The 25,211-nt window shown below is 55.1% G+C and overlaps 4 protein-coding genes across 10 annotated transcripts; 2 read left to right on the top strand and 2 right to left on the bottom strand.

Moving 5' to 3' along the window:
- Positions 1–1,059: 1,059 nt before the first annotated feature.
- On the top strand, positions 1,060–7,988 carry Vamp5 (vesicle associated membrane protein 5). Its single transcript, XM_076833428.2, has 3 exons — positions 1,060–1,217; positions 7,037–7,174; positions 7,543–7,988. Exons 1-3 carry the CDS (start codon positions 1,215–1,217, stop codon positions 7,750–7,752), a joined length of 351 nt encoding a protein of 116 aa, XP_076689543.2. The 5' UTR covers positions 1,060–1,214; the 3' UTR covers positions 7,753–7,988.
- Positions 7,989–10,393: 2,405 nt separating this feature from the next.
- Rnf181 (ring finger protein 181) lies at positions 10,394–12,558 on the top strand. 2 transcript variants are annotated; one of them, XM_076833584.1, is made up of 5 exons: positions 10,394–10,793; positions 11,578–11,708; positions 11,868–11,977; positions 12,100–12,174; positions 12,423–12,558. In XM_076833584.1, exons 1-5 carry the CDS (start codon positions 10,708–10,710, stop codon positions 12,480–12,482), a joined length of 462 nt encoding a protein of 153 aa, XP_076689699.1. In that variant the 5' UTR covers positions 10,394–10,707; the 3' UTR covers positions 12,483–12,558. The 2 variants fall into 2 exon arrangements, with proteins under 2 accessions (XP_076689699.1, XP_076689700.1); XM_076833585.2 differs by having other exon boundaries at positions 10,711–10,793; positions 11,567–11,708.
- Positions 12,559–13,223: 665 nt separating this feature from the next.
- Positions 13,224–18,371, bottom strand: Tmem150a (transmembrane protein 150A). 6 transcript variants are annotated; one of them, XM_076833580.2, is made up of 8 exons: positions 18,298–18,371; positions 16,415–16,569; positions 15,954–16,001; positions 15,584–15,670; positions 15,001–15,068; positions 14,596–14,723; positions 14,105–14,282; positions 13,224–13,912 (listed from the first exon to the last, which is right to left on the bottom strand). In XM_076833580.2, the coding sequence occupies exons 2-8, from the start codon at positions 16,477–16,479 to the stop codon at positions 13,665–13,667; spliced, it is 822 nt and encodes a 273-aa protein (XP_076689695.1). In that variant the 5' UTR covers positions 16,480–16,569; positions 18,298–18,371; the 3' UTR covers positions 13,224–13,664. The 6 variants fall into 6 exon arrangements, with proteins under 6 accessions (XP_076689695.1, XP_076689691.1, XP_076689692.1 ...); XM_076833576.2 differs by lacking the exon at positions 18,298–18,371 and adding an exon at positions 17,370–17,434; XM_076833577.2 differs by lacking the exon at positions 18,298–18,371 and adding an exon at positions 17,370–17,434 and having other exon boundaries at positions 13,224–13,901.
- A 324-nt stretch (positions 18,372–18,695) lies between these two features.
- C14H2orf68 (chromosome 14 C2orf68 homolog) lies at positions 18,696–24,007 on the bottom strand. The gene is made up of 4 exons (XM_076833583.2): positions 23,793–24,007; positions 23,598–23,713; positions 22,733–22,884; positions 18,696–22,372 (listed from the first exon to the last, which is right to left on the bottom strand). The coding sequence occupies exons 1-4, from the start codon at positions 23,897–23,899 to the stop codon at positions 22,250–22,252; spliced, it is 498 nt and encodes a 165-aa protein (XP_076689698.1). The 5' UTR covers positions 23,900–24,007; the 3' UTR covers positions 18,696–22,249.
- Positions 24,008–25,211: the final 1,204 nt, after the last annotated feature.

Here is a 25,211-nt window from a genome sequence, read left to right as displayed (position 1 = left end):
GCCTTCACAGCACTGGAAGCAGCTTGTTAGGAAGAGTGGGGAAGGGGTCGGATTGAGAGGATTGGGACTGATTGGAAGTCATATTCTGGAACATTCTCTGAACTCTGGGAAGGCAGGCTTTCGGAGACTGCAGTCCTTACTCTCCTCAGTGCACTCCTGGATGCACCATCTAAGCTTGGGACGCAGGCCCTGCACAGTGAAGTGCAGATCTGTGCTCGCTGAGGCTCGGAGTGGGGATGTTGGGACTGGCCAGTTATGAGTCAGTTACTTACCAAGCTGGCAAAGCCCCTCCTGTCCTGTGGGGATGTCTCCAGGGCCCAGCAAGGAATGGATAGGGGCAGGCACATATGTGTGATGAGTGAGTGAATGACACCTCCCTGTTAAACCCATGAACCCACTTCCTATGCCTCCTGGGAGGGCCATGGTGCTACTATGACCACTGTGCCACTTCCTATAGTGGGCTTCTGAGGGGTGGCCAGCATGCAGATTCACCTAGCGCAGGCTGACTAGAGATAACCTAATCCACCAGGAATAGCTTTACCACCAGGAATAGTCCAATCTACCAGAGACACAGCCCCACTCACCAGGCACAGCCCACCCATCTAGTATTGCCCCACCCACCATGTATACCCACCAGGAATAGTCCCACCCACCAGGTATAGCCCATTCACCAGGAATAACCCTTCCACCAGGTATACCTCCATCCACCAGGCATAGCCCACCCACCTAGTATAGCCCCACCCACCAGGTATACCTCCATCCGACAGCCATAACCCATTCACTAGACATAGCCCATCCACCAAGCATAGCCCTTCCACCAGGCATAGCCCACCCACCAGGTATACCTCTGTCCACCGGGCATAGCCCACCTACCAAGTATACCTCCGTCCACCAGGCATAGCCCCACCCACCCGGCATACCTCCACCTACCAGGTATACCTCCACCCACCGGGCATAGCCCACCCACTGGGCATAGCCCCACACAGCAGGCCCACCCCTATCCACCAAACTAGCTCCCTCCGCCAAGCACAGACCCGTCCATCAGGTGGCATCCATATTCCGGCGCCGGCAGCCCGGCAGGAGGCGCCCCGCGGACCTTTGGTTGTCGCCTGCCGCTTTCGATTCTACCAGGTCTGGGTCGCGCCTCTCGGAAGGTCCAGCGCCGGCCCCGCCCTCGGCTTCCTCCGGGGCAGCGGGCGCGGAGCAGCGCGGCGATGGTGAGGGTCCAGGCGGGCCGGGCGGGCCAGAGTCCCGGGCGGGGGCGGGGGCGGGGGCGGCGGGACGGTGCCCTGGGCTGCGCTGCCCATCTGCCTGGGCGGTGCGGGCGGACCGGGTGACCCGGGCTGGGATCCCGGCGGCTCGACCCGGAGAGTCACTTAACCTCGGAACCTCCTTTTCCGCACTGTGAAGTGGGGTCGGCAATACCCGCCTTATTGCGACCTTTGGCTGTTAAAGGCTGTCCCCTGGTCGACCGGGAGCTGGGAGCCACCGCGGGTGGAAGGTGGTGGCACTCCAGCCCGATGGCACTCCAGCCATCCCGGAGAGGAGCCAGGCCTGGCCCGGGGGGTGGGAACCTGAGAGGCCGAGGTGATAGAGGCTGTTCCAGCCCCTTGGCTAGTGCTGGAGGACTCATCCCTTGGGAGAGAGAAGAGAACTTGTTTACTGTAGAAGTTCCACCAACGTTATCGGGTGGCCCAGGCCTGACTCCTCCTAGCCTCCATTCAGTGACATCCCTGAGTTGTCACCCCACTCCTGCTGCAGACTCTGGGCTGTCCTCACTTGCTTCTCCAAGGCAAGGGTGTCAGGGAGGGCAGGTCCCAGGCTCCCACCTCCCCTGGGGCTCCTGGGAAGATGGAGTCTTGGGAAGCTGGCAGAGGTGTGATGGAGGTGGCCCGGGCAGGGTCAGGATGCTAGATGGCTTAGTCTCCAGGGACCTGGAGGCAGGAAGGGGAAGTGGGGCAGGAAGGTTAGACTGAGCTCTGGGGCCACCAGGAAACTGGTGCTCTAAGCCCCGGGACAGAGCCAGAGCCCATTCCTAAGCACGCAGGGCAAGAGAGCAGGCAGGGCCAGAGGAAGCTTCTGGATGCCCTTAGCCTTGGGGAAGAAGGCAGGGCCAGGGCAACTTTCTGGGGGCACTGGGGGACCTCGGGACTCTCCCAGGTCCCTCTGTGTCAGAGGTGTCAGAGCTGGGGCAGGCTTACTCTCCTCCACCAGCCACCTCCAGCCCCATTCTTCTTCCACTCTTGCCCTCTCTGCCCCTAGCTCTTCCCCTTCTTCTTTCCATCCCTTTCCCTGGCCTTTCCTCCTTTCCCTTTTCTGCTCCTCTTTTCCGTGCCTCATTCTATCAACACAGAATTTTTCAGGCAGTTCCTCTGTGCCAGATGTGGTGACAGTAAAGGGATTAAAGCAGGAACAAAGCCAAGATGGGAAAGGTGGGAGCTGAAAAGCGATTGCCTGCAGCCAGTCACCTTGGACAGGCCCCAGAGCATCTGGGTGCCGAGCCACAGTCCCCTCAGAGACACACAGATTGGGCTGGCTGGGCCAGGTAGGCCCTGGATCTCCTTCACCTGATCAGGTGTAGCAGGGGTTATGCATGTGATCCCCGAGGTGGGGGTGTGCTCAGTGGTGGAACCCTTGCCTATCAGGGTGAGGTTCTGGGGCTATGCGCACACACATACACACACCCCTGGGTCCCAGTTGGTTCAACTCCCAGACTTTCTACCCACTGGCTCTGTGACCTTCCACAGGTGATTTAACACCTTTGGCCAAAGTCCTCATAAAACTGGGATAGTAAAACTGCATTCAGTGGGTTGTTGTGAAGATGGAATGAAATAGAGTGAGTGAGCAGTTGGCAGCCTGGTGCCTAGGTCAGGGCACATGTCCTCTGAAAGGCAGCCACGTTCCTGCTCAAGACTCAAGGGCCCATGACACCGGAGGTGATAGCTAGATGCTAGTTCTCATGAAAAATTCCCTATTTAGGTTAGGAACAACCAGGCATGGTGATACACTCCTGTAATCCCAGTGGGTCAAGAGGCTGAGGGAGGAGAGTCGAAAGTTAGTTCAAGCTCAGCCTGGGCAACCCACAGAGATCCTGTCTTTAAGTATTAATTAATAGGACTGGCACATGCCTGTAATCTCAGTAACTTGGGAGGCCAAATCAGGAGGATTGCAAGTTTGAGGCTAGCCTAAACAATTTAGCCAGATACTGTCTCAAAAATTAAAAATATAAAGGGCTGAGGAGTAAGTTCAGTGGTAGAGAACTCGTGTAGCATGTGTAAAGCCCTGGGTTCAAACGCTAGCACTGTGAAAAGAAAGAAAGGGAGAGTGGGAAGAAGGAAAGAGAAAGAAGGAAGGAGTATCCAACAGAGAAGAGTTTCATTGCTTGTGCATTTTGTGAAAACTGAGAGGATTTAATTGATTGACTTGATTGGTACCAGGGACTGAACCCAGGGATGCTTAATCACTTAGCCACATCCCCATCCCTTTTACAAAAAAATTATAGTTGTAGATGGACAACAGACTTTATTTTGTTTATTTATTTGTTTTATGTGGTGCTAAGGCTCTCTGCCATTGAAGTATAGCCCCAGCCACTGCCACCAGCCCCTTTATATATTTTACTTTGAGGCAGGGTCTTGCTAAGTTTTTTAGGGCCTCACTAAATTGCTAAGGCTGGTTTTGAACTCATGATCCTCCTGGCTCAGCCTCCTGAGCTGCTGGGATTACAGGTGTGTGCCACCATGTCCAGCAAGAGGTTTTATTATTTATTTATTTATTGTTTTGGTAATGGGAGTTGAACCCAGGAACACTTTTTATTTTTATTTACATATTTTTACATACATGTATTTAAATTCCTTTTTTTAAATTTTTTATTTTGAGAAGGGTCTCCCTAAATTGCCCAGGCTGGCCTCCAACTTGCAATTCTCTTGCTTCAGCCTCCAAAGTCCCTGGGATTTCAGACATGCACCACCACAAGTGCAGTGCAGTTCTTAAGATCTGACTGCTAGACAACATGTGAAGGAAAGCTAGGGAAATTGGGGATACATTAATTTTAATGATAGTCATTTATTGAGCATTTGGTATGTGTCAGGCATTGTGCTAAGCTTTTTGTTTAGAATATATCACACAATCTTCAACTAATATTGTGAGGTAGGTATTGTTATTACCACCACTTTATAGATGAGGAAGCAGAGGATCAGCAAGGTCATATCCTCCGTTTTTGGTCACTGGTCTGGTGAGTGGCAGAGGCAGGATTTGAACAGGATATAGCAAAGACCCTGCTCTTTGTGACTGAGCTCAGCGCTGAGCCAGGGAAATCACAAGACAGAACTTGTACCCGCCCATCCCCAGCAGATGGGAACAGGACTTCTTGGATACTCAACAAGATATAGGAGACAAGAGAGTTGGAGAGGGAGGTTGGTTGATTTGTCTCTCTGTGTTCCCCAACCTGATCCCAAGCTCTGGCCTCCAGCCTCAGCCTCCCCAGCAGCGGGGTTCACAGGTGCATGCCCCTGCACCTGGCAATAGACCCAGTTTTTGCTTTTAGTTTTGCAGTGCTGGGGTCCAGCTCAGGGCCTGGGTGCTGGGCAAGTAATAGACTCCCCTAACCCAGCAGGGAGGTTTGGGGGAGCTGCATTTTCAGAGGAGAAACCAAGGATGGGGCCTGGAAACGCCTGAAAGGGGATTTGAAGGTGGGGAATGTAGCTTGGGGGTAGAGCACTTGCCTAGCAATGTGTGGTCTTGGGTTCTGTCCCCAGTGTGGAGGTGGGGTTGAGTGACAGACAGGAACATCTGTCAAGAACATTTCCTGCGTAACTGCCACCCTGCCTGGCAACAACTGCTACCCCGCCCCCTGGCTCCAAACCCCATGTCCTGCAGGCCCCTGGCAGGTTTCAGAAGTGCCTCTCCAAACTGCCCTTCCTCTCTGCGCTCCTGCCCCTCCTCACCCCAGCCTGGCAGGCCTCTCCTCACACTCTGCTGATTGCCCCTGTACCCTGCTGGCCGACCTCTCTGACCTCTCTGCCCAACTTCCCTCACTTTGATCTGTGGCTGTGGAGTCAGAGGGCTTCCTACCCTCCAGCAGCTCCCCTCTCTGACACTCGCTTTCTCCAGCCCACTCGGCCCCTCTATCCTGCTCTGGTTCTTCACTGTCTGGGTGGTGTCCCTGCAAAAACAGGCTCAGTCCATTCAGAAAACAAGTGTCACGTGCTGTGTCTGCCCTTTGCCAGGCACTGGGTTGAGTCACAAGTGAGGCAGGGCAGCCTGGACCCTGCCCTCCGGGTCCTCTCCTCCAACATTCCCTAGTGCTTTCTCTCTCACATGCCAACAGAGACTGTGCACCTGGTGTCCTTTTACCCAGGGCTGAGCAGGACCAAGGAGTGCTGAGCCCTGAGTCTCTGTTTTCTCTCAGGATAGATAGAGCATGTCTTTCAGGAAGGGGCCTCTCTGGGCTCGGAGAGGGAGACTGCTGCTGACTGCATCTGGGGGCACAGCCAGCTCTTAGGAGAACTGACCTGGTGTCACCCTGTACTGGAGCAGGATAGCCACAGCTGTAGAGTTCATCACACAAAAGATAACACCCAGCATCTTCCTGTCCCTAGCCATGTTTCTCATTTTTGAATCTTTGTCCATTCCCGAGCATTTGCCTTGGACTTCAGGATTGTGGAATAAGACTGCCTGGGAAGATGTGGCAATAGAGGGGAGGGGGACTTGGGAGAGGACACAAGCAAGCAGCCACTTACTCCCCCTGTTTCCTCAGCCTGTGAGTGCACCCCACCGCCTGTGGTTGCCAGACCCTTCTAAGGAAGCAGGTTGTTTGTCTAGTTCCTGGGTAAATATTTGACCTGTTTGGGTTTCAGATGCTTGTCTCTTGAAACTCCCGAAACTCCCACTGGGCTTTATAAGCGCACCAGGAGAACATCTCTGACCATCAGAGTTGTTTTTGGATAGGCTGTAAAGAACTGGCCAGCTCACCAGACCTGCAAGGGTCAGCTCTGTGCTTGTGGTGCAGAAGGAGGGCATGTCCCTGCTGTCTCCCTGGGAGCCTGTGGTCCCACTGGGGAGCTTCAGGGGTCCTGAAGGAAGAGGGGGAGGAAGTCCCCTGGGACCACCAAATCCTTTCCAATGCCAGAGTGCCTGCTGAGGGCAATGACCACAGAGCAGGCAGGAATGGGAGCTTGGTGACATTCTGAGGAGGAGACAGAAGAGAGACAGGGTTGTGGGGATGAGGGTTAGGAGGGGAGGGAGCTGAACCATCCCTGGACCTGCTCCTGGGCCTGCAGCTGATGGGGGATGGGGGTGGGGGTAGAGGGGTGGAGGCTTCCTGTCCTGGTCCTTAGTCATGTGTGTCCAGCGCCCAGCTGGCTCAGAACCTGCACTTCCCTTCCCAGTCCTACAGAGTAGGCTGGGTTGGTTCAGGTGAGAGCTGCTGCCCGGGCTGGGAAATTCAGGGGTTGGTCTCACCTCTGTGCTGACTGAAAGGCTGGAGGTCAGAGGCTGAGGTTCCCCAGCAGGACGGGGACTGATGTGGGCACTGACGAGATGGGGGATGGGCAGGAAGCAGAACAGGCCTGACCAGCCAGAGGCCCAAGGAGGGGACCTGGGAGTCACTCTGGGAAAGCTTAGGCAGACACTGTGACATGAGCTGGTCCAGAACCATTTTTCTAGCCCTGTGGAGTGGCTCTCCTCCCTGTCTGGCTTGCCACCAAGTCACTTGTTTCTTTGGGGCCACCTTAGCCTGAGTTCAGTGGGAAGCCATAGGAGGATGTGCACTGGGTAGATGCCACCTGAAGGTCTGGGGTCCTGGGAAGCTCCCCACCTGGAGCAGCTCAGAGGAAGTGAGTCTCTGGAAGCCAGGCCTGATTTAGGCCTGGCCTTGATGGACCAGGGAGGAGCCCCACCCACCCGGAAGGTCATCCCTTCTCTGCCCACATCTTGCCTTACGTGAAGGATGCTGTTACACCTCCCATGGGGGAAGGAGGGTTCCATCTTAGGGCCAGATGGAGCCTCATACAGCCCTGACCTTGGGCTTGGTGCCCAGGCAGGGAACGAGTTGGAGCGATGCCAGAGGCAGGCGGACGAGGTGACGGAAATCATGCTCAACAACTTCGACAAGGTCCTGGAGCGTGACGGGAAGCTGGCAGAGCTGGAGCAGCGTTCAGACCAACTTCTGGACATGGTGTGAGGCCCGGGCAAGCACAGATGGGAGGGAGAGCCTCTCAGGCTGTTCTCAAGGCCTCCAGGCCCTTGGTGGAGGCCTCTGGGTCTCCTGAGGCACCCTAGCCTAGATGTGCAATGGGTAGGCCTCACACAGTAAGAAGGCCTGGGTCTGAAGGTCGGGGGCTGGCATTGCTAACCAGAGGTGAGCCGGGAGGGCTAATAGCCAAGGGCTACCTGGTGTCTGGGACCAGAAGCAGACCAGGAGAGTCCCAGGGCAGTGTGTGAGGAGGACCAGGGGACCAGGCTCTGCTGGGATGGATGGGAGGAGTTGACTCAGAGGCCCCATGGGAGCCACTAATTCCCACCTTGTGTCTGGGGTATCCACAGAGTTCAGCCTTCAGCAAGACAACCAAGACCCTCGCCCAGAAGAAGCGCTGGGAGAATATCCGCTGTAGGATCTACGTGGGGCTGGCGGTGGCAGGTGGCCTACTCATACTTTTGATTGTACTGCTGGCCATCTTTCTCCCGCAGAACAGTGGGGACAGCAGTGCCCCACAGGCCCAGGACACAGGCATTGCCTCAGGGCCTGGGGACTGACACAGCAGGCCTGGGGGAGAGGCTGAAGGGCTTCAGTGGTCAGCTCTGGTCTCCAGAGAACCCTGGTGTTTGTCCCTTTCTGAGCCACCCCAGTGACACCAAAGGGCAACCCTGAGAAGTGCACCACTGCACCTCCCATCTTGCCACAGACTGGTCCTCAGTGGCAGCTTGCCGCACCAGCAATACCAGGCCAGCCCCACTGGAGCTCAGTAAAAGCCACTGTCTGGCTAAAAGCTGGTGTGAGTGTGTGTGTGTTTCTGAAGCTCCTCTGCCACCACCCTGGGGCTGTTTAGCCTTCCACCCGAGGAGCTGCATCCCTCTTTTATCTTCCCTGCTTCTTCCTTGATCCAACCCTGCTCACCTTTCTGGAGTGAGAGTGCAAGGACACAGTGTAGTTGGGTGTCCTAGGCCAGGGCCTAACTCTGGGAATACAACGAACCAGCTCTGGCCACCTAACCCGGAAACCAAACAGAAACAGGACGGGGAACGGTGAAGAGCAGGAAAGGAACTGTAAGGGGACCCATGTCCTTAGCCCTGTCTTTGAGAGGACAACTGTGACTCTGAGGTTTTATCAAAAGGGGAATGAGAGCAAGGGTTTGGGGTCTGCAAAGCTGGAGGCTTTTCATAACTGCCAAAGCAGTGATCTCTTTCCTTTTTTGGCACGAGGAATTGAACCCAGAGGGGCTTAACCACTAACCCAGAGGGGCTTAACCACCAGCCTTTCTTAAAAAAATTTTGAGATGGTCTCACTAAGTTGCCTAGGGCATAATCAAGTTGCTGAGGCTGGCTTTGAACTTGTGATCCTCCTACCTCAGCCTCCTGAGCTGCTGGGATTACAGGTGTGTGCCACTATGCACAAGCCAAAGCAGGTGATTTTAATCAGGTGTGGTCTGTCCATCATTATCTCAGGATTGGTCAGGCAGGCCTTGTTGAGATAAGGAAGTACTGTTGCCTGTGGGTAGGGAAGTGAGGAGCTTGGATTCATCACAAGATGCTCATCAGATCACACTTTGTTCCTGGAATCGAAGGTGACATGGAGTAAAGGAGATGGATATAAAATGTAGGCAGAGATGCAGTCTTTAATCCTGCTTTTAGGAACCTTTGGACATTTGCAGTCTTTTTTTTATATATATATACATCTTTGTTTTATTTTTTTAATGTGGTGCTGAGGATTGAACCCAGTGCCTCACGCATGCCAGGTGAGCACACTACCACTTGAACCACATCCCCAGCCCCTGGACATTTGCAGTCTTAAGACTTAAGAGTCTTAAGTCCTTGTTATAACAACAGTCATCAAACCAGAACCTTGAGCCTGCTTTCCTGAACATCAAATCTATTACCTTTGACATCTTGGGAAACTCAGAGGGACTCTAGGTGGGAGGACAGTACTTCAGAGATGTTTTCATGAGGCCGTCACCTGCAGCAGTGGGGTCCCAGGAAGCTCCCCACCTGGGGCAGCTCAGAGGAAGCTGAGGTTCTGGAACCCAGGCCCAATGGACCAGGGAAGAGAAAAGAGTCAGATGGACATTTCCCCTCTTAATACTCCCCCCTCCCCAATTTCACTGCCTATGTTCCTTCTTAAGCTTTAACACCTGCAGGGAGGTGCCTGTGGTACTGCAGTGTAGGGTCACAAAGAAGTTCCTCCTGTAGGAAAGAATCCAGACATCTCAACATTCCAGAGACACATGTGGCCACAGGCATGAAAGAAGGAAAGCAGGTCCCACACACTGTGGAAGCAGGGCAGCCTCTTCATGGGATACTTAACTGCAGCTCAAACTCAAAAGTGAGTGGCAAGGCAATTAGAGGTAAAGTGTGTAAAATTAGCAGTTACTTGTTAGATAGAGGGCTACTGACAAAAGAAGAAAAAACTCAAGAGTTTTGTGACCTTTACTCACAGTGTGACATAGTGAAAGTACACTTTCACTGGACTTATCACCGTCTTCCTCTTCTGGGAAAGATGGAAGCACCATTTACAGACTGTGTCATTTTGAGTGAACCCTTTTTTGGCACTGGGGATTTGGTACCAACCGTGATTTACCACTGAGCTACAACCCCAGCCATTTTATTTTTTTTAGTTTGAGACAGGGTCTCGCTAGGTTTCTGAGGGACTCCCTAAATTGCTGAGGCCGGGCCAGTCACTTCTGATACTTGCGTTTTACGTAATTAAAAGGGCAGAAGAGAGGCTGAGGGAGTAGCTCAGGGGAAAGCACGCACTTAGAGGCCCTGAGTTTAATCCCCAGCAGCTAAAATCAATACTGCATGATTGTGTTTAGCTCCCAGGACTATTGCAAGGATCACTGATACTGTTTGTAAAACATCCATCAATGCAAATAATCCAGAGCAATGATTCTCAGCACTGCTTCGCCTTAGAATCACCTGCAGAACGGACACACGCCCCTCCGCAGACAGGCTAGTTTGAAATCTTCTCGATAAGAGCGCTACCTGCTCTTCTGGGGGGCGGGGGGAATGATATGCAGCCAGGGATGTAAACTAGTAACTTAGCTCAAGAAGCTGCGCAAGGGGCTAAGGTAAACAGCCCCGAGCAAAGGTGAGGCTGCCCGCGTTCATCGCCAAGCAAATATATCGGAAGCGCAGGAGCTCTTCCCCGCGCAGCGAGGAGGTGAAGATTCCAGCACCCGCATGTTGAGACGGCGAGGCCATGGGGCGGTGGAAGACCGCAACCGCCCTTTCGCCTCCACGACTGAGACCACACCAGAAATTCCCGGGAATTCCTTCCTCCTCCGATCACATTGGTCGCAGTCTTTGGTCACCTGACTCGTCCTACCAACCAGAGACGGCAGAATCAGTACTTCCGCTTTCTGTACGTTAACCAACCACTACGCCCGCCCTTCCAGTATCCTGATTGGCTGGCTCCTCCCAAGTCGCCAGTTTATTGGCCAGCGCCTCGGGGCCGCGATCCAGCGGGTCCGAGGGCTGGGTCAGACCGCAGCGGCCATGGCGTCCTATTTCGACGAGCATGACTGCGAGCCGTTGGACCGCGAGCAGGATGCCCGAACCAACATGCTGCTGGAGCTCGCAAGGTGGGCGCGGGCCGGCCGGGGCGGGGCCCGGGGGGCGGGGCGCCGAGGGGAAGCGGCCCAGCCCACCGCGGCTGCGGCCCAGGTGCTCTCGGAGGGCCGTGCATGGCCTAGGCTACTCCCCCGAAGTGCCGGGGTGGTCGGATCAGCTGCAAGCCAGTCCCACTGTGCTTTTTATCTAATAATGAGCGCCAACTGTGTACAGGGTAGCTGTTATTACTGCTAGTTGGGAATTGAATCCAGGGTCGCTCAACCACTAGCTACGCTCCTAGCCCGTTTTAGTTTTTATTTTGAGTCAAGGTCTTGCTAAGTTGCTTAGGACCTCACTAAGTTGCTGAAGCCGGCATTGAACTTACATCCTCCTACCTCAGCCTCTCTGGTCGCTGGGATTACAGGCGTGCAACACGGCACCTGGTCCTTTTTATTTTTAAAATTGTGTGTGTGTGTGTGTGTGTGTACACACATACATCACACACATTTTTTGGTACTGGGCACAGTTTTTTTGGATATAATTTTGGTAGTGGGGATAGATCCTGGGGTCTCAGGGGGATGCTGGAAAACACTCTACCACCCAGCTATACCCCGAGTCCCTCTCTCTTGATACAAGGTCTTGCTAAGTTGCTGAGGCTGGCCTTGAAAGTGTCATCCTCCTGAGTTTTGGGATTACAGGCTTGCTAGTGTCTGGGTACCAGGCTGGGCAGGGTATTTGTGTGTTTGTCCTCCGTTACTTTGGGGGCAAAGAGGAAGTGTGGCTTTTCTTGGTTCTGACCTTGCAGCCTCCTCCCAGGTCTCTCTTCAATAGGATGGATCTTGAAGACTTGGGACTGGTCGTAGACTGGGATCACCACCTGCCTCCACCAGCTGCCAAGGCTGCGGTGGAGAGCCTCCCCAGGACAGTCATCAGTGGCTCTCAGGCTGGTGAGGACATCACATCCTTTTGCTGTCCGGGCAGGTCTGCAGACTGTGGTCTGGCCCTTCAGTGTTCCAGACCCCCACTGGGGCAAGCCTGCCCTTCGGGAGTGGGAGCTGGGTGGGGGAGCCTGCAGCTGCTCTCCTGATCAGCACTCCCTCCTCAAGAGCTCAAGTGCCCCGTGTGTCTTTTGGAATTTGAGGAGCAGGAGACTGTCATTGAGATGCCTTGCCATCACCTCTTCCATTCCAATTGCATTCTGCCCTGGCTGAGCAAGGTACTGCTTCCTTCCTTCCTATCATCAGTTCTTAGGGTTTTTTCTGGGTTGGGGAGCTGGGGAGGGTGATTAGCTTGTGATTGAGACCAGACTTGGGCTGAAACATAACCTACTTTTCCCAGACAAATTCCTGCCCCCTGTGCCGCCACGAGCTGCCCACTGATGATGATACATACGAGGAGCATAGACGAGATAAGGTAGGAGCTGGTGAGGGCTATTGTGGGTCCTTGGCCTGGCCCCGCTGTGCTCATTCTCCTCCTCAGCAGGCTGGACTAGGCCTTTAGATTCCCTGGCTTTGGCCACCTTTCCAGTGATCACTAAAGGAGCAGAAATCTCAAGAGTGCAGAAGCTAGGGGCCCAACACGAGATCCAGCCCTGTGGTTGCTGCCCATCCCTCCCCATGGGTCTTCAGGCTGGCCCTGCCTGTGTTCCCTCTGTCTTCCAGGCTCGAAAGCAGCAGCAGCAGCACCGCCTGGAGAACCTCCATGGGGCCATGTACACGTGAGGCAGCTGGGCTGAGTGCCCACCCTCCACAGCGTCTCCCTCCACACCTGAACCCTCATTAAACGTGTCTTTGCCCACCTGCGACTGCATTGTTCACAGGCTGGGGCAGGGGCTGGCGTCCTCTACCAGGTCCCTGCTGCTCTTGGGTGAGGTGGTGCTGAACAGCAGAAGGTGCCAGGCTGCATGTCCCTCCTCAGCGGCCTGTCTGGACTCAGGGTGGTGGAGCTCAGGTAAAGAGCCTGCCACCAGGCAGCCAAGGTTTGGCCTGTACGGGTGGTTGGAAGGCACACTCTGCCAGGGCCTGTACCCCGCAGCTATTTAAAGCTGATAAACTAACCTGCACTTCCCTCCCCCCACTGCAATTTCTAGTTAACCTTGGAACCTTCAGTTAACCTTGGAATCCTAGAGTGTTCTTTAGCACCAGAGAGAAAATTGCTTTTAACATTTTAAAAGTTGCTCTGTATCCTTCCCTCCCCATATCCCCCTACCTTAGAATCAAAGTTCAAACCAGACTGAGTGGGGGAAGGAAGTGAGGCTGTCAGGCCAGGTCAGGACTTTAGACAGTTTAGAGGCCCAGGAAGGGTTTCAAGCTCTGGTGGGTCTTTGGATAGTGTCTGGCATCCTTGGTTCCTGACAGCCCTGCTCTTAAAGAGCTGTGTATATTCTGGGCTCTCTCTAGGGGCAGGGGTTAGGGAAAGCCATCCTGATTACGCTCTCCCTTATTCCAGAAGAGACTACAACATGCAAATTAGAGTTCTTTTAATAGATATAAAAAAGTACTAAAATACCCATGTGGTTCTGCTGTGTTATTTGCCCTAAAGGAAGTGAGGGGCAGAGTGAAGATCCAGTGCAGCTCAGGGGCCCAGGGTGGGCCTTCCTGTAGGCTAAGGCGTGCTCTTCCCATCCCTAGACTCGTCCTCCCTGCTGTCCCCAGCCCCCAATTCCTGCAGCAGGAAGCCCCAGTGGTCTGGCTGTGGCACTGGGAGAAGGCACCTGAGGGCTGGCTGGAGGGGAGGACTTGCTGAGCACAAAGCAGCTCTGTGGCACACGTATGGCCACTTCTCCCAGGCGAGGACGCCCAGATCCCAACAGAATACTTTCTAAAAATGGTTTTTGGTACAAAGTAAATGCAAAGAAGATGAGGGGTGCTGCAGAGCTGGCCAGCCGCCCTCCAGGCCTCAGATCATGGCGATGCTCTCAGGGGCACAGTTGAGGTGTGTGGAGGTGCTGCTGCTGCCCGAGGACTTGCAGGCCCGGCCAGGGACAGGCTGCAGAGCGGCCACCAGAGTGTCTGAGGACACTGCCCCAAACTCATAGCTGAAGGTGCCATAGAAAATGAGGATATCGATGACGAACACCCACTCACACAGGGCTGCCCCGTGCTGTAACTGGGAGCTCTCGTGGACAAAGAAGACGCCACCTGGAACACCGCTAAGGAAGGGCTCAGGAGGCTGTGCGGGGACCTGGCAGCACCCCTTCTGCAGTCCCACACATTGATCAGGCTTGGACAAGGGTCAGGCCTCCCCATGGACAGTGTGGACTGGAATCTACTAAGCCCACCCCATCTAGGAGGAGAAAGGAACTAGTGGGTGAGTTCCTGGCCACATCATCTTAGAAGGATACTGAGGACCAGGGTGACGAAGGCGATGGCAGCCAGCACACTGCGCAGGTAGGCCACCACCAGGTCCAGGGGGGTGGTGGCTCCATGGTAGGACAGGGCACAGTGCAGGCAGACAAAGAGCAGTCCTGCAGGGAAGGCCACACCAGCTCCCACGTAGTGCAGAGGCTTGGCATGGTCCACCTGACAAGGCAGAGGCCCATTGTAAGGTCCCCCCACATCCACAGACCTGGCGCCTGAGCCCAGGAGTGCTCTACCAGGGAGCCATATCCCCAGCCCTTATTTTTTGAGATGGGATCTTGCTAAGTTGCTGAGGCTGGCCTCAAACTTGAAATCTTCTTGCCTCCGCCTCCCAAGCTGCTGAGATTACAAGTATGTCCTAACGTGCAGGTCCTCCTGTCCCTCCCAGCCCCTCTCCTCCACCTCCACCTTGAGGTGGCGCCCCTGCAGGTAGTCAGGCCCTACTAGGGGAAGTCCATAGGGTGTTGGGGGGCACCTGAAAGTTGCCAACCACGACGAGGCCCGCGGCGTTGGTGCAGCCTGTGATGAGTGCTGTGGTGTTAACCCAAGAGTGCCGGCTCTGCTCCAGGAGCTGCCCATACCGCAGGAGGCAGATGAGGGCCACTGGGGGAGGAGACACTGCTGGGGCCAGCCTGGCACTTCCCGCCAGTCCTGCCCCTTCCAAGGCCCTTCTGAGGGCCCAAAGGGGACAGACAAGGCTGGGACTGGCAAGTAGCTGGGGTGGCAGTGTGGGAGCTGGCCTTTGGTCCTCAAGGAACAGGAGAGCTGCTGCCCCTCTGGTCTCCCCTTGGAGGATGGCCGAGGAGCAAGGGCTTCTGGGCCTTCCTGAAGAATGTAGGGGCAGACTGGACTGGTGAGGTGGGGCTGAGGTACCACTCACCCATGAAAGCTCCCACGTTCCCAATGAGGCTGAAGAGGCAGCTCTCCGGGGGGTAGGTGCCGCATTTGCTGTGGAGGGAAGGATGGCATGAGGCAGCAGCACTGGTCAGCCCCTCTGTCCCCCGCTTCCTTGGTCTGCCTGCTCCTTAGTGGGCAAAGCACTGAGTGACGAGGAGGGCTGGTGAGCCCCATAAACACTGGCCCCAGACTGAGTCCCCAGCAGATCCCTGTGTGGAGCGATTAAGGGGTTCCCTGGGGTACCCTGGAGTGCTGGCGAGCTGAGTCCCTGCTAAGGCCTCTGGCTGGGCAACCAAGGATGTCGGCTTAAATCCAGCTGCCTACTTACTATTTCTGACCTGCCCAATAACTCTGAGCCTCAGTTTCCTCACCTACAACAGAAAACAGCAGCCTCCCTGCTGGGAGAATTAAGGGGCATCACACACAACACCCTCAGCAGAGCCAGCTCCTAGCAATCAAATGGTATTAAGTAGCTCTTAGTATGATGATTATTCCTGTGACCCAGGGACAGGCCTTGGTTTAAGGGCTTTCTGGAAGTCTGGGAGGACTTTGTCTCCCTGACTTACCTGATGAGGGGGACATCGTCCAAAGTACAGCAGGTCTTGGGGCCCCCTTGCTCAGCAGGGTCAGGAGAGCAGGACTCGTTGTACGACCTGGCAGGCAGGACACTGAGTAGACTGGGGGAGGGGGTGCCCTAGGACCCACGCTCCCAGACCTCCCCAGCAAGGAACCAGAGCCTGCTCCCCAGAGCCTGCCTGAAGCAGAAGCCAGAGGGGTGAAGGGATGGTGGAAGGTGGGCAGACGGGCAGGAAGCCGTGCCTGGGACCAACGTCAGAGAGCGAGGCCCAGGGCCTGCGCCCAGCTGTGCAGCAGAGGGCCCAGGAGGGGACAGATGAAGGGAGCTCTAGAGCGAGCTGCCTGCTGAGCGCTGCATACCAGTTCTCCACGGGACACACGTGGCGGTTCATCACGGCCATGGCATACCTGTGGGAGGAGAACCGTCACCTTGCGGACAGTCCCTCCTGGCCCAGCCACCCCCTGCCTCTCCATCTTGACTGCTGGCCCCATCCAGGCTGTCGGCCTTGCTGGGGACTTGGGCCGGGATCGCCGCTGGGCTGAGGCTGGGCTGAGCGTTGACTACACCAGAGCTGCGGCAGGGCCCCAGCTGGAAACCCTCTGAAAACTGCCCTGGCTACAGCCTGTCAGTCGGTTCTTGGGCTGCCTGGCAGTGGTGCCAGCTTGTCCAAGGGGCTGTGTGCCCAGGCACCAGGCCAGGCTTTGGAGGCAGCCAGAGTGACCCTGGGCACCACCCTGGAGCCTACTACAGGACAAGGGACATTGTGTGTGTCATCAAGCATCAGGTCGCTGTCCCCCGCCCCCCAGCCCCTCTTACTTACACAGTCCATATGCCAGTGATGGAGAACGCTGACAGGCTGACAGGAAGGAGGATCCAGGCGGTCATGAGGGAGGGGAGCCAGGGTGGTGGAGGTGAGGGGCGGACAGGAGGCAGGTGGGGAAGAGGGGGCGGGCCACAACCATCAGCTGCCCCTGCCTGGTGGGGAGAGAGATCGAAGTCCAGGGTCCCCTGCCAAAGCGGGGGAGGGGAGGCGGTCCACACCTCGCCCCGGCCCGGTGGGCGTGCAAACTTTGGGCTGCACCCACGCCTCAACCTGCAGCTCTCGGTACCCGCAGGGCCCCGGCGTGCCGCGCGACTCTGCGGGCAGCGGCTTCGGCAAGGGACCCCTCCCTCGCCCGAGGGCCGCGGGGCGCCCAGGGCGCGCAGGGAGAGTGCGGGGGCGCCGGGAAGGGGTTACGCACCGCGCGAGCGCCGGCCGCCGCGCCCCGCTCGGCCCTCGTGGCGCGGTCCTGGGCTGCGGCCCCCGGAGCAGCTCCGCGCGTTTAAAGGGCCGGCGGCCCCGCCCCACCGCCCCTCCGCGCCGCGCCGCCCGCCGGGACCTGCAGTCCGCGCCGCCGGGACTACAACTCCCGAGCCGCTGCGCGCCGCCGAGGCGCGTCCGCACCGGCCGCCGACCCTGCCGACCCTGCGCGGCTTTCCTCACGCGCCCTCTTCGCACGTACGAGAACACCGAAAGCCGGCCAGAGGTCGCTGCGTCCAGGCGCTCCCCGACTGGTCAGCACCTGGGGGTGTGCGCTCTGAGCGATCCACCAGGTGCAGGGTGGTAGGGGTTCTGGTGGTCAGGTGTGGGAGGCAGGAGAGGAGGGCGAGCCCCAGGCCCCGGGAAGAGGAGGCAGGGTTGTGCGGGCTAAGCTATCCACTAGCGTCACCGTAACGTAGGGGCCAAGGACATTCTTTTCATGACTGAAGAGGCAGGAATGCTTGCTTTCACATACCGCAAGTGTGCCTGGGTCTGCCTGAAGGCAGCCCGGCCTGCGATGGCACTGCTGGGCGGCCATGGAGTCAGGTCACTAGCCGGTCCAACAGGGACGGCCAGCGCTCGGGGGCAAGAGGCGGCCACATAGGTGAGGCAAAGGTTATGTGCACAAACAGGGCCCCGGAATGCAAGGAAACAGCAGAAGAAACTGCAATGGCGAAGAGAAACCTTTTTGGACCCCACTGGGGGTAGAAATGGAACCTACACTCAAAGAAGGTGGACATGGGGAGTCCTTTTCCGGCTCACATCAGGAGTAGGAGTCAAAGCAGGGTCAAGAAATAAGGCTGTAGCCGGGCATGGTGGCGTAAGCCTGAAACCCCAGCGCTAGGGAGGCTAAGGCAGGAGGATGGCAAGTTCAAAGCCAGCCTCAGCAATTTAGTGAGGCCCTAAGCAACTTAGTGAAATCCTGTATCAAAATAAAATACAAAAGGGGGTGTGGCTCAGTGGTTAAGTGCCCCAGGGTTCAATCCCTGGTATTAAAAAAAAAAAAAAAAGTATGGTTATAATGCAAAATAAAAACTAGTGTGGCTGTGGCAGATGTAGCGGTGCCTGGCCTGTGACCCTCCTGACTCTGGAGGCTGAAGCCAGCTTGGCCAACTTAGGAGACTCTGTTTCAAAAAACAAAAACAACTCAAAAACCTGGCTGAACTAGGGGACATAAAATCAGACTACCTTTGGCTGGTCCCAAGGTCAAAGGGGTGCCTGTTTGTCTTTATTTATTTAGCAGCACTGGGGATTATAGCCAGTCCTTCATTTTTTGAGACAGGGTCTCACTAAGCTGCCTGGGCTGGCCTTGAACTTGTGATCCTCCTGCTTCAGCCTCCCAGGTTGCTGGGTTACAGGTGTGGCCACCATCCCTGCCAAGCTCTGTGGTTTTCAACACTTACTGTGCTCCTGTTGAGCTGGGTCTGCACAACTGTCCAATCACCAGGCTGAGAGGACTCCTCAGATTCAACTGGCTGTTCTAATGACGTGGGGTATAAGGCATTAGCATTCTAGAGCTGTGACACTGGAGGCACTTTTAGACTTAATATGACAACCCCAATGCTCCTAAACTAGAATAAGTCCAAGCTAGAGTTCCCTACTACAAAGGGTCTCCTTCTGAGTACCTGGTGGGGCAAATCCGATGTTTCCAAAACTCTCTTCCACTGCTAATGCTGAGTAGGCCCAGCTGTTGTGCTCTTAAAACAGGCAAAACAAGAGGAGATGCTAGAGTGACTTCAGGGCAGGAACTAATCTCCTCTGCCCACATACACAAATGATTTCACAACTCTTGACAAAACAGTGCTGTAAACATAGTTTATTGGTTTAACAAAATACTGCTTTTGAAAAGTGTCTCCCATCTGGGACTTTCAAATAGTCTGTACACTGTTTTATTTACCCACAACAGCAGACACACTGGGAGCCAGAAAACACAACCAAGGCCTTTTCACACCTGGCACCTCAAAGCAGCCAGTGCAACCTGCCGGGCGGAGGAGCCCTTCACTCAGCAGGTCCTCACTTCTACCTCACTCCAACTCCTGGGGAAACTTGGGGTGGGTGCCTATGGCTTCTTGGTCATGTGATTCCTTGAGGACAGGACATGAATTTGGAGGAGTTAAAGTATGTCAAATACTTGTCAGCATCCCATGGTGATTTTCCCAAAGGCTGAGACAACAGGGGACTCCATTCTCATTCCTCATTTGATAAGCAAAGGCCTCATTTAAATTGTGAACTATCAGGGAACCCAGCACCCTGAGTTCATGGATCTTGCCAAATTCACAGCAGGTTGGGCACTCACCACCCAAGGGCTTCCTCCTATCCTGTGGACTCATGTCCGATTGGCAGTCTCCTGGCCAGAGAGGCTCTTCCTGTGAGTGTAAGCCTACTGGCTGGTGGGGCTTGGGGTTCCCACCTCACACAGCTTTCCTTTCCTTTCCCTGCGCTGCACTCCAAGGCCTCCTGCTTGCCAGTGGGCTGCAACTCAGGCTTCACAGCTCACTGAAACACAGTTCCAAGACCTTGCATGACGGCTACCTCCTCTTGGTAATCACCCTTTATGGCCCAGGAAAAAAAGCTTTAAAATTCGGGCTTAACCTCAGTTAAGAACAGAGGGAGGAACACTCCATACCCAATGGACATGCCTATCAGACTTTTCTTTAAGACAGCTGAGAACATATCTACTCAAGTGAGTGTTGCTTCACTCAGGCTAAGATTGCTGCCTCAGCACTGACCGGCAGAGGGCACTCCTCTTGTGGACATCTCTAGAACCTGTGAGAAATGCTGTGGACATGCTCCTCCAGGCAAAGCAGTTCCTGAAACAGGTGCAAGCTGTCTGGAGGCAGGTTTAAATAAGGTGGATAGCACCATCCTGGCCCCAGATGGACGGTGGTGGTGAGCAGTGGGGCTGAGCTCTGGGGCAGACAGCAGTATCTGCTCCAGCAGGGCAGCTCTGAAGGACCACCTCTCACTGAAGTACAGGCCTCAGTGCTTTATTTAGTCACTGCAAAAGTCATACATGTATTAGAATGCTGTCATGGGTAGAAAATATATGTCCTTGATAAACAAAAGTTCCTAAAGAAAAAAGGGGTAAAAGTAAGGACTTTCTATCCTCCTCTGCCTTAAGGGGCCTTTGTGAGACCCACATGACAAACACATAAAGGGACCCAACAGGCAATCACTAAACACTGCCTTCTTTTACCTCTTCCCCCTTCAAGAGACAGGAATGGTGCCGTGCCCCCAACTCCTTTTGGAGCCTTCTTTCTCTATGTTCTATCATAAAACCAGGAAACAGGCAATCAAGCTGCGAGAAGACAGATACTGCCTCCCTCCCAGGGAGGCAGACTTCCAGTGAGAGCCCATGTTTCAAGTCACACATCACTTGGAGAGTTGAAAGACTAAAAAGACTGGTCCTTTCCCTGCAGGAAGAAGTGGGTAGAGTCTGGAAGGGCCCCCTTGGCCCAGGTGCTGGATGGTGGCTGACATTCTAGGTCCAAAGGCACTTTATAGCTAGATGCATAAGTAGAGGTCAGAGACTTTCTCCTCTAAAAGCAGAACTGAGCCTGGGACTAAGGTTTAAGGCACTTGACCTTGGGCTAGCAATGTAGGTCTGGAGCACAGGCCCCTCTAACTTACCACGGTACTCACTTCCCAGTGTTTCTCTGACACTGCAAGTTGTGGCTCGTAGTGTTTAATGTTGTAATAGTGCAGTTGAAGTAGCTGCCTTGCCCCATTCTCCAGGAGTCAGTTTTCAAGGGTGCAGGACACAAACCAACAGTGCCCTTAGGTGTTCTTTAAGAGATGGAATAGTCAGACAGATCTTGAGATCCTGTTTGTATACAGAAACCCCTGGGGATGGGTATTTTGGTTTCAGGGACTCAGTGCTCACAGGCTCACTTATAGTCCACATTTGGAGTCACTGATGTTAGTTTGATTTGCTGGGAAACCGAGGTGCTTTGGAGCTTCAGTGCACAGGATGTCTTGTAGACTTTAGACCTTAGCCTCCCCACCTCCCAAAGTGGTGCTGGGGACTGAACCCAGAGCGGGGTGCATGCTAGGCAGGTACTCTACCACTGAGCTGCACCCTCAGTCCTCGTGTCTAACCCTGTGTTAGAATGGAGCTCAGTAGCAGTGTGCTTGCCTAGCATGCAAGAGGCCCTGGGTTTGATTCCTGGGACCATTCCAAAAAATAAAATTCTCTACATACAGCATATTGGCAGAAGGCTTTATAAACCCTGGCTCTCCCTAAGGTCTCTGCTACCAGAGCATAAAGTTCTCTAATCAAAATTCTCAAAAAATTTCAAGATAATAGGCCAGCCAAATGGGCCAACATACTATTACTGGGTCTCTACAAGACTCTTAGTTGTATATTTTTTGGAGGTAGGAAAGGAAAACACGTGGGGCAGACAAGGGGCTAATTTTACTTTTTCTACTATGGGCTTTCTTCAGGACTTTTTTTTTTTTTTTCCTGGCTATTGGGGCTCTAAACTTATGCTGATTTCCACTTTGCACATACATTCAAAACTGTTCTGGACTTTAATACCTTGTTTTGACAATTCCCCTTTAGTCTGAACAGAGAAGAGTCTATTCACAACTGGGGATGGGATCAAAAGCTGGAATTGCTTAACTCTAACTAAAGCAGGATTCACTGAGATTCCCCAGATTTAACAACAGCATCTTTTTCCTAGGTGGCCTATCTAAACAGCGCAAAGCAGTGGAGCATCGGAAGAAGTCATGCAAGGGGAAGAGAACAAGCTTCCAAGCAGGCCTCTCCCATCTTACTGGTGCCAGAAATATTTGGAGAACTTGTTAGAAAGGTAGATGCCCAGAACTCCCCACCAGCAAAAGCCTTAGTTGTGGAGATGCATAGTCATGTCAAGAGATGGGGTGAAAGGAACTGATGGGTTCTACCTGAGGCAAAAAGAACAAAACTTAAGTCGGGGGGGGGGGTCTAGGAAACTATAGTGGAAGCAGAAACATGAAAGAAAACGATAAAGTAACAAACACGGCTCATGGCGTGAGTGGTCAGGCATATGACCTCAGTAAGAGCAGCGTATTGGCAAAAGGCTTTATAAACCCTGGCTCTCCCTAAGTTCTTAGCTTCAAGAGCACCAGATTCTCTAATCAAAATTTTCAAAAAATTCCAAGAAAATAGGCCAGCCAAATGGGTCAACATACAAGAAAGAATTGCTGCAAGGGAGGTGGGCTAGGTGTAACCTGCAACACCCCTGTGGAGGCAGCAGCTTATAAGGGTCTCAAGATCAGACAGACAAGTCCTAGCACCGCAATGTAGGGTGGGCTCCCTAGTCAGAATTCATCCAAGTGCAGGATTCTGGCCTGGAGAGAATGCCTTCCACCTGGTCAGTGTCGGCTCTGGCGTTTGGCAATCTCCTCCTGGATACGCAACTTGAGGGCCTCTCGCATGGGCAGATCCAGAGGTGTGTGTGCTGACACTTCCTCACTCACCCTTCCTGGGTCATCGTCCTACGTGGAGGAAGAGTCAGGAAGCTCAGGGCCTCGTCTCTTGCAGAAAGGCAACCTTCCCTGTCCCCAGACAACACTCTCACAGAACTCCATTTGGCTCAAGGCTTCTTGTCAGTACCTGTCATTTCTCAGGTGTCCCCTGCTATAGTGATTCTCAATTGGGGGTCACAATGATGATTCTCCCACTGAGAATCACCGAGACAGAACTGAGATGTGCTCTTGAGCATCGCCTGGCAGTTCTGTGCTCTCACGTGGGGCAATCTTCACACTGGCCCTGAGGCAAACAGTGGCGCTGGGTCTGGAAGTGATTTCTACCACAGCCCAGGACCTTCAGGTGGCAGCTGTTTCCATGAGGCGTACCTGATACACGATAACTGATGTGACCTCTCCATTGTCCGACTCGTATTCTAAGCAGAAGAGCTGATGGCCAGAAGGCTCCAGCTCGGAGCCACCACTACTGCTGCTTTCACCGGACTCCTCACAGTCTGGGTTGCCTGGGTGGGTAGAACCATCTGTAGGGATGAACCAGAATGAGAGGGAAGAAAGGATGCTGCTGAAGGGCCTGCCCACAGAGATGATGCAGGAGAACACAGGGAAGAGAGCCCTGCTCTTCTGAGGACCCCTGTGCTCCTGTGTGCTGTGCTTCCAGCCAGGAGGTTTCTTACCCTTGGTATCCCTGCTCTGGGCTGGCTTGATCTTTTTACAAGGTAGATGCACAGTGCACATTTGTCCAGCAATAGGATTGGGAGGGAGTGGAAGAGTGGATAGAGCTCTGCCTGGGTTCAAGTCCAGGCTTTGCTGTTTAAGAGCTCTGAGGTCTTGGGCAAGTTACTCTACTTGTCTACGCCTGTTGCCAACCAACAATAAGGAAACCTGAACAGTTCTAATTCGCATTCAACGAACGGATCTACACATGACCTAAAAGCATTTTAAACAACACTTAAGAAGCTCAGTGCCACAGGTCAATTACGTGACCTGCACGTCACAAGGAAGCTGGGCAAAGAGCCATTTCTCTGGACTCCTCCGTAATTATGTCCTGGTTACTTATATTTGTGCCAGGCGTCTCTGCCGGGCAGCAGTGACAATCGCACACGACTCGGAGGGACGAGCGGTTGGCAGCCTCCTCGCAGGCTCACAGGCCCCTCCGACCGCCGAGGCTGCAGCCGGGCCGCGGGCCGAGGTTCTCTGGGAGGCTGTGCGGCGGGCGGCTCGGGCCTCGGCTCACCTCGGCGCCGCGGCAGGTACACCTGCAGGTCGGGCTTGCGCGGCCGCGTGGGCGCGGGCGTGTGCCGCCTCCTCGCCTTCTCCTTGGCCTGCTTCACCTTCTTGTCGTAGTCGTCCCTGCGGGGAGCCGGGCGGGAGTCAGGGCCGGCGGGCCGGGTCGGGCCGGGTCAGGGGTGGCGGTGGGGCGGGGCGGTACCGAGCGATCTGGTTCCGTCGTATGTGGTGCACGAAGCCGTGGCTCATGTCCAGCCGCCCGCCGGGCCGGCAGCAGAGCCCCGGCCCGGGGCCCGGCGCCGCCTCCATCTGGATCGCGCGGTGCAGAGCCACTGCCGGCCGCCAACTGCCCCGCGGCGCCCCCGGCGAACGGTCCAGCCGCGGCCCAGATCCTCGCCAGGCCCGACTTCCGGCCCAGGCCCGACTTCCGGCTCGAGGCTCGACTTCCGGCCCTGGGCTAGCCGCGCAGCTCGGAGCGAGCGTCGGGTTTGCTGCGGAGGCGGCCTCGCTGGGCCCCCGCGGCTGCCGAGGGGCAATTTTCCTTGGGACGCGGTTAGCAGGAAGCGAGGGTGTCGGCCCACGGCTGACCACAGGGAAGCCCAGGGAACAAAAGGACCGAGGCGGTGTGGGTCGGTGACAGCGCGCTTGCCTGGCACGGGCCAAGCCCCGAGTTAAGTCCTAGTGCAGAAAAAAAGGGAAAATTCGGAAAAATGCAACCCACGTGGGAGCACCCCACGTGTCACTCTTCCTGTCGCACAATCTGTGACGTTCCTTCACCAGCTTGGAGTCCTGGGAGGACGCCCTAACCCCGCTGTGCACTGGAGTCACCCAGAACAGAGTGCCTGCTTCAGGCCGCGAGGCAGCACTGGGCTCGCGCAGACTTTCGGGCCTGCAGCCTGCACGGCTCACCGGCCTCTCGCGTCAGGCTCTCACTTCAAAGGTCAAAATCAGGAATTCATGTTAGGACAGGAACAAACCGTGGCCCATCTCCGCGATGGAAGCTACTGCCCAAGCAAAGAATCGAGCAGTCTCTACCCCTGCACGACACGGCCAGAGCCCGGATCCCGGAACACCGGTGCCGGGCGAAAGAGCCTAGCTAGAGAACGAGCGTGGGGCCTGGGCATTGCGCTCCAGGGAGCACGGCCACTCTAGGGGACAGCAGGTCAGCAGGCCGCTTGGCCTCCCTGGCGTACAAGGACAGTTTCCCTCTTTTCCCTGCGGGGATGGCTTTGCAGGTGCAACCATATGTCAGAATTTAGCAAACTGCATACGTTAGACATACAGCATCTTTCCTGTCAACGCACCGCAGTGGACCAGTTCAGACAGGCAGGCGGAACTGCCTGCGCCCAGCGTTGTAAGACCCGCCCAGCGTGTGTGCGACTCCCAGCCTCGCAAACCCCCCACACCCATAAAGACGGGCAAAGGAGCTCGAGACAGCCGTGGGGTTTCCAGTGGTTGCATGATGAACACTCCTGGCAGGGCGTTTGCAATTTCATGATACCAAGAACCCTCTAAATGAGGAATTGTGCAGCCAGGTTCCCGCACGGAGGGGTTAAGGTGGCATGCATATAGCTCCCTTTTCCTGTGAAGGTCTTGTTACAAGGTAGATGCACAGCACACA

Source organism: Callospermophilus lateralis, chromosome 14, assembly GCF_048772815.1.
Source record: "Callospermophilus lateralis isolate mCalLat2 chromosome 14, mCalLat2.hap1, whole genome shotgun sequence".
Classification (NCBI taxonomy): Eukaryota; Metazoa; Chordata; class Mammalia; order Rodentia; family Sciuridae; genus Callospermophilus; species Callospermophilus lateralis.
Note: the sequence above shows the minus strand (reverse complement) of the source record. Positions and strands in the feature narration are given on the sequence as shown.